We start from the raw sequence: 8546 nt of genomic DNA, 5'->3' as shown, positions 1-8546 counted from the left end.
GGTACAATATTAATTATATAACAAATAAATAATATTATAATATGTGTTCATTTATTTTGAAAAACTACCATGCAAGTGATGATTATATTAAATTTAATTACGCATATTATAAATACATTAGTTAGTTGTATTATGTATGATGTATTCTATAATTTCTTCATAGCAAAATTCTAGACAAAAATACAATTAGGCCAATTAAGAACAATATGTTGTGAAGCTAGAAGTTTCAACGATATACAATGGAAAAAATGTAGATTAATAATTAATTAGTGTGTAATTTGAGATCTTTGAAATAGCTTCATCATGTGGTAAGGTGAATTTATAGGTTTGGTTTTGCCTAGCATTTAATTAATCACCTTAACTTTAATTTGTCAAAAGTTTATGATAGACCTTAAATTTTTAGGTTTGATTTGACTCACTTTGACTTGTTTGCAAATTCTAATTATGATATCGGAATTTTTAATTGTGAGACTTTAAAGAACTGAAAATGATCGTATACTGAATCAAATTCACCAAGAATTGTTGCATAGAGTTATAAGCCCTACACCACAAAAATCAAAGAACACTAACTTTAATTACAAGAGTTAAGAATCACATTTCTTTAAACCAATTTTTATTATCCTATAATTCTATTAAATAAGACTGATCTAAGTGTAACTGTCTTTCTCTTGGATGTAACAAAAATTCATTTATATTCTAAACTAATTTTTCCATAAAATATCTAAAAAGAATTTTAGTGCAAAAGGTAAACCCCCCCAAAAAAAAAGGAGGGAGCATGAACTTGAGCAAAGATTTATGGAGAAATAGGAGAAAATGAAGACAAAATAAGATTAATAAAAAGAATTTTGCCTACAATACAAGAGACTTGTTGCGGTTAAATTACTCAGATTCCAGATTTGGAAAACAACCATAACTACTAATACTCTTACACTTTATTATTGAAGTTATTCACTGTAAAGATTACAATTTTCATTACCAGTAAAAGGAAATTATTTTAAAATTTTCTTTCGGTGAACCTCGATGGCACTAAGGAAGCTTTATTGAATAAAAATAAAACGAATACATCTAATTAGAGGAAAACACAGTCAACCTTATCCCTAGAAAGCAAACTTCGTACAAACCATTGTAAATATGGAAGAGAATAAAAAGTGCATGCATTCAAATTACAAGAAAGAGAGAAATTAACAAGAGGAAGAACAATACTGGAACATATCAACAAAACGCGTATGAAGGATAGCCATTAAAGTCTCTGAAAAAAGTAGCTAGCAATGAAGGAGGGGCATAGTCAATTTAAATTAGATTGTCTTATACATCTGCCTCCAACATTTCTAAGTAACAAGTCATTTATTTTTAAGAGTCTTGTTACAATTTCTTTTGCATTGATTCTTTTCTCAGGGGATTCTACAGTGCACTCCATAGCCATATTGAAGACAAATGACATACATTGCTCTTTCGCAACAAATTGTATGTCCTCTCGACTTAGCAAACTTCCATCAACAATTTTCATTATTGAAATGAGTAGCCAATCATTAACCCAATGCTTTAATGTCATTCCTTCATTAAAAATTTCATTTGTAGGTTTCTTTCCGGTAAAAGTTTCCATTAACATAACCCCAAAGTTATAAACATCTCCATTTGTGGATACTCGTCCTTCGCTTCCATACTCTATGAATTGCAACAATTACATAGTAAGATAAATCATTAATAATAATTTCCTAATACAATGAAGATCATTAAACATAAATAACTTGTTAGGAAGTTTACAATAAATAAAAAATATTTATATTGAACAAACCTAGTGCCATATAGCCTATTGTGGCAGGTGTTTGTGTTTGAGTCACAAATTGATCTTCTCTAGTTAAGAGCTTTGTGATGCCAAAATCACTCAAATGAGCAACCATATTATCACCTAACAATACATTGCTGGGCTTTAAATCACAGTGAATTACAGGAGTTGAATAACCAAAGTATAGATATTCCAAAGCTGATGCAACATCTATCATTATGTTCAGTCTTTGAAAAATATCCAAAATGTAGTTACTCGAATACAAATACTTCTCCAAACTTCCATGAGGCATGTATTCTAAGGCCAATGCTTTAAACTCTTCATTTGAGCAACTACTAATAACTTTGATAAGGTTTCGATGGCGAATACTTTTCATTATTTCACATTCAACATTGAAACTGCTAAACGCCCTTACGTATTGCAGGTTGAAAACCTTCACTGCAACCTCCATCCTGTCCCCAATTCTTGCTTTGTAGAGAGAGCCAATGCCTCCTCTGCCGATTAGATTGTTTTCACTGAATCCATTTGTTGCTCGACAAAGTTCCAGGTATGAAAACCTTCTCCATGTTGCTTCTGGTGGCATATAAACATCATTTTGTGGCCGTTTTTCTGTTTTTCGATATTTTATGATAAAAAAATGACTATTATCATAAATATAGTACTTAATGATAGGACAATCCCTAGGGGGAGAGCTTTTTCTCTTGATGTGTGGTGGATGCTAGTTTTGCATGGTGGGACTTGTAAATTGGGTGAACTACATAATAATTCATTTCTTTCAAATGATTCAGCTGAGAAGGTTCCAAAAGATCCTCCACTAGGAATTTCTCCTTCTAGCTTGTTGAAAGAAAGATTTAAATCTTCGAGATATGAGAATTTCTCTAAAGATACGGGAATAGCACCAGAGAGATTATTATTGTACCCCGACTAATCCAGATTCGACCCGAGTATAACCACTAGCCGAGACATTTTTTAAAATATAATGACTAAAGGAACATTTTAGTCAAATTGTAGGGGCTAAATGAACATTTATCCTGGAAATGATCATGTAAGAATTGCGATTGCTTCAGCTTGCAATGTGTTTGAAATAGAACCCGTGGAACTGTTCGAGTAAAGATCCAATCTCTGCAGTTTCACTGTTAGAATAATGTGATGACAGTTGAAGTTAAATACCCAGAGTATTGAGATAACTTAAAAAATTTCGTTGTAGATACATGATTAAATCTCCAAAGTATTAAGATAACTTAGAATATATTTCACAATCACAATCATATTAGAAGTATATATAGCCATAAATATTTTTCTTATTATTGTTGCATCATACATTAAAACAAAAATAATCTAAGAAAATAAATAGTATGATATACAAGACAATTTATGATAAAATGAGGTCACGTTAGTTTAAATGACAAAATGTATACAAATTTCCAATCTTGTACAACTTATACCACGCAGGAAGACATTATTAATTTAATCAAAATTAGGCATTGTTTGGTATTGAGATGAGGTTAATAAAACGACAAAAGCCAATCAATAACCTACAATTTTTTCCTAACTGATGAAGCAGTAAATGGTTAAGTTTTGAATGATATTTGAAAATGAGAGAAGGCAGAATCATAAGGGCATAGCCATGGAAAGCCGAGCAAGAATTGAAGCAGAAATAAGAATATATATATCCCACGAATGTTTAAAGGAAAATAGTACTCTTACACTCCATTATTGTATTTATTCACTATAAAGATGATCCATTTATAGTGCCAAATATATTTAAAAAAAAGAAATTCAATTTAAATCTTATGTCTCATACGTTCTGCTCCAACATTTCTAAGCAGTGAGTCTCTAATTTTTGAGAGTCCTGTAACAATTTCTTTTGCATTGATTCTTTGCTCTGGTGATTCTACAGTGCACTTAATAGCCAAATTGAAAACAAATGACATACATTCCTCTTTGGCAACAAAATGATCGTCCTCCTGACTTAGCAAATTTGCATCAACAACTTCCGTAACTGAAATGGGTAGCAAATCATTAACCCAACACCTTAATGTCATTTCTCCAGAAAAAATTTCATCTGTGGGTTTCTTCCTCGTAAATACTTCAATTAACATAATCCCAAAACTATAAACATCTCCATTCGTAGAAACTCGTCCTTCTCTTCCATACTCTATGAATTCAATAGTTTATCATTAATAATAATTTCTTCATTTAAAGGTCAAGGGATATAAGTTTAAATGTAATAGAAAATATTTAACATAGAACAAACCTGGTGCCATATAGCCTATTGTCGCAAGTGTTTGTGTTTGAGTCAAAGATTGGTCTTCCCCGATCAGGAGCTTTGCGATACCAAAATCACTCAAATGAGCAACCATATTATTGTCAAACAATACATTGCTAGGCTTTAAGTCACAGTGAATTATAGGAACTGAATAACCAAAATGCAGATATTCTAAAGCTGATGCAACATCTATCATTATGTTCAATCTTTGAAAAATATCCAAAATGCAGTTGCTTGAATACAAAAACTTCTCTAGACTTCCATGAGGCATGTATTCTAGTACCAATGCTTTGAAATCACCAATTGAACAACAGCTGATAATCTTGATAATGTTTCGATGGCGAATACTTTTCATTACTTCACATTCAACATCGAAACTCTTAAAAGCTCTTCCACATTGCTGGTTGAAAACCTTCACTGCAACCTCCATCCCATCCTGAATTCTTGCTTTGTAAACAGAGCCAAAACCTCCTCTGCCAATTAGATTATTTTCACTAAATCCATCAGTTGCTTGACAAAGTTCTAAGTATGAAAACCTTCTCCATGTTGCCTCTTGTGGCATATCAGCATCATTTGGTTGTTGTCTTCCTCTCTTTCGATTTCTTGCAATCAACAAAATGACTGCTATCATAAATATAGTACTCAATGGCAAGAAAATCCCTAAGAGAATAGTATTTTTCCTTCGTGTGTGCTGGATGCTAGTTTTGCATGGTGGGACATGTAGATTGGGTGAACCACATAATAATTTATTTCCTTCAAATGATTCCGCTGAGAAGTTGCCAAAAGATCCTCCCTTGGGAATTTCTCCTTCCAGCTTGTTGAAAGAAAGATTTAGATCTTTAAGATATGAGAGTTTCTCTAAAGATACAGGAATAGACCCAGAGAGATTGTTGTTGGACAAATTCAAGGATTTCAAGCTCATCAAATCACCAAATGAATCAGGAATTGAGCCTTGCAATATGTTATATTCTAAAAAGAGAAATTGTAAATCTTTTATGCCTCCAATTGCATTTGGGATAACACCTGAAAAATTATTCATCGAAAAATCTATTTTTACTAAAACCTTTAAATTTCCAATCTCTAATGGGAGTGGGCCAGTCAAAGAATTTGATGAAAGGTTGAGGTATAATATGTCCTTAAGGTTCCAAAAAGTCGAGGGTATGACGGAAATTAACTCATTGGATGCCAATGAAAGGTTCCTTAGAGAAGCCAAATCACCGAAGCATGCAGGGATTGATCCAGAAAGCTTATTGTTGCTCAAGTCCAACTGATATACTTTAGCCAAACGACAAACTTCATCTGGGATTGATCCTTCCAATTTATTATCTGGAAAATACAAAACTTGAAGCTTTTGTAACTTTCCGAGAGTAATCGGAATTGATCCATTCAAATTATTGCCTCCTAAATAAAAGCCTATCAAGTTGGTCAAGTTGCCGATCTCTTCAGGAATGCTGCCACTGACGTTGCAATCGGACATGTCAAATATTTTCAAGGAATGAGAAAGATTACCTACAGACTTCCTTGAAAGAATGCCATCTATTGAATTACTCGATAAGTCAATAAATTCCAAGTACTTGCAATTTGACAATGAGGATAGAAAGCTCAATTCTAGAGTTAAAGATGTCAAATGATTATTATTTAAACCAAGCCGCTTAAGGTTTCTTAAGTTACCAAAAGTGCTGGGAATAAAACCGGAAAATGAGTTTTTTTGCAACTCTAGTCTGGAGAGCTTAGAAGCATTGAAGATAAAATTGGGAATTGAGCCACTAAAATGATTACCCCACAAGTAAAGCTCCTCAAGATTTGGAAGTCGGACATATGGGATTGATTGAAGACTTCCCGAGAGAGAATTATTTTGAAGCCCTACTCCTTGGATTGTTGACATATTGAAGATTTCGGCTGGGATAACACCAACTAATTTGTTCAAACCAAGCGCCAACACCTCCAAATTGCGGAGATTACCGATTTCATTTGGTATCTCACCTGTAGTTTGAAAGAATTACGTTAAGATTTGATTTAGATAACAAATAAAACATAAAAACGAACATACTCTTGAAATAAAAAGTCATTTATACAATACACTGTTATTACAAGTGCTAACACACAAGAAAAGCCCGTCATGAAGGTCAACTTACCGTCAATGCTTTAGTTGTTACATACGAATTGCTGCACATTTTCTTTTTCTTTTATTTTTAGGTTCTTTTGGTAAAATATAGGTGAAACAGATTTGTGATTTAAGTGGTAGATAGCCTGTGGTAAATTAATAGGGAGGGTTAAGTATTAATAATGTACATTTCGAGAAGTTATGAGAGAATTGTACAAAAATATTTTTGACAAATATCTGTAAAAACTAAGTACGCAAAATATATATGCCATTTAAGTAATCAAGCAATAGGTGATCGGAAGATTGTGTAATTTAAACTAAAAGATCAAATTATGTGGTGAAAAGTAAAAGCCTAATTCGATGACGGCCACTACTAAAGTTAATCAAGCCCCAGCAGTATTTCAATTACAGCAAGGCAAAGTAAGTTCAATAAAATAAAACTGTATATGGAACATTATTCATATTACAACTTATGGAACAACTTTCATAATTAAACTCCGTGATCATACGCACCTTGAAGTCCATTAAAGCTAAGATATAATTCCTCAAGTTTGGTCAAGTTCCCGATTTCTTTTGGTATGCCTCCCGCGAAATCATTGTATGACAAACGTAAGATTCTTAAATATGTGCAATTTGATAGAGCGGACGGTATTCCTCCATGAAACATGTTTTTAGACAAATTAAGAGATTCAAAAAAAGGAAGATTGCTGCAAATATTTGTAGGAATTTCACCAGATAGCTGGTTGTCACCAAAACTTAGCAACTTTAGTGTATGTATGTTGAAGATGGAGAAAGGAATGGAACCAGAAAACTGGTTAGAATGGAGAAAAAGTGATTGCAGAGAAGATAGATTCCCAAGTCGAGAAGGAATGGTGCCCGAAAGACTTAAGTGAGAAATATTCAAGGCTGTAACTCTATGGCTGTGAACATCACAAGTGACTCCCGTCCAATTACAGAAAGAGATACTTGAGTTCCAATTTTTGGCGAAGAAATTGGTTGGATCATTAGTTATGTGAGTTTTCAGGGCATGCAGAGCATCTAGATCTGTGGTGATATTACTTGTGTTGGCTGCTTCAGCTGCAATAAATAAGAAAATAAGAATTAAATGATGGACTAAGAGAAATCTGCTCATCATACTAAGAGAATGAACTCTTTCCCTGAGACGAGACTATTTAAATTATAAGTGTGTGCTTGGTTGGATTGGTAATGCAAGAACACTCATAAGATTGCTATATACCAAGTATTTATAATGAAACCAAAATTTCTAAGAAGATACAGGAGAAAAAGGCCAGCATGCCTTAAGCTAGAGCTTCAGCCACCAAAATCCTATCTTTATAATAATCCTAGTGATTTTAGACCTACTTAATAATTGGCAAATGGAAAGTAATTTTTTTGACAATTGTTGTTTATATATATAATCATATTTGTATTGTTATAGGGATTTAAGTTTTAACATTTTCAGACCCAAGGGGAGATTATCACTCTGGTTAAATAGATTAAAATACAAAGGTAGATTTTGAATTGTGAAGGAAGTTAGGAAGAGGTGTGAAAAAAAATTTAAAAATGGGAAACTTATTTTTAATGTGATTGTGATAGTTTTCATCACAACATAATTCTACTCATTCAAAACAAAAATAAAATAAAATAAAATTCCAAAATTTTCTTCCCCATAGTAACATGACATACGTAAATGCAACATTCTTTGGAGTCTTGAACACAAATTTTTGGATAAATTGAAGTATTATTTCTTTTAAGTTTGAGATAATTAATTTCTCCGGAAATTTTTACAAACAGAGCAGGCCTTCACCAAAAGCCTAAGGATAAAAAACAGGGGAAAAACAGAGGAGAAAAAGATTGGTGCAAATTGCAAAAGCATTAATAATATTAGATATTTTTTAATTAGTTGAAAAAGACTCCAGCAATAATTTTAAGCAAAGCCAGTGCATCACGCCTTCACTTGATTTGTCAAGTAATGTCTTATACATCAATTTTCAAAGTATTGGCCACTCTTAACCTGCCAAATGAGAACTTTTAGCCTGACTCAAAAGATAAAATTTCATGGCAAGCAAGTGGCAAAAGTCAATGAAGGAGGAGGCAATGGTAATGATTGGTTTTTTTATTGTAGAACATTTTATAATGCTGATTTTATGTCACAACTAACTTAGTGTTATTGTTTAATCATTATTGGCCGCATTCAAATAAAATCTTGATTCTACAACTACCCAAGACTTTTTTTCAGTAGAGGAGATCATGAAGACAAAAATTTAGGTGAGACAATTCTCAGATCACCATATTGACATGGTTAGATTTTCAAATTGAAATTCGACAAGAATTGGACAATAATATCGGTGGAACAGCCCTACTAATCCCTCGTGTGCACCAACGCT

The 8546-nt window shown here is 32.7% G+C and overlaps 1 protein-coding gene across 1 annotated transcript; it reads right to left on the bottom strand.

The window, feature by feature from the left end:
- Positions 1-509: 509 nt before the first annotated feature.
- LOC18037684 (probable LRR receptor-like serine/threonine-protein kinase At3g47570) lies at positions 510-6826 on the bottom strand. Its single transcript, XM_024181092.1, has 6 exons — positions 6673-6826; positions 4044-6038; positions 3591-3944; positions 1796-2395; positions 1444-1665; positions 510-541 (listed from the first exon to the last, which is right to left on the bottom strand). The coding sequence occupies exons 1-6, from the start codon at positions 6824-6826 to the stop codon at positions 510-512; spliced, it is 3357 nt and encodes a 1118-aa protein (XP_024036860.1).
- Positions 6827-8546: the final 1720 nt, after the last annotated feature.

Source organism: Citrus clementina, unplaced genomic scaffold (genome assembly GCF_000493195.1).
Source record: "Citrus clementina cultivar Clemenules unplaced genomic scaffold, Citrus_clementina_v1.0 scaffold_7, whole genome shotgun sequence".
Lineage (NCBI taxonomy): Eukaryota > Viridiplantae > Streptophyta > Magnoliopsida > Sapindales > Rutaceae > Citrus > Citrus x clementina.
This window is presented reverse-complemented; position numbering and strand designations above follow the sequence as displayed.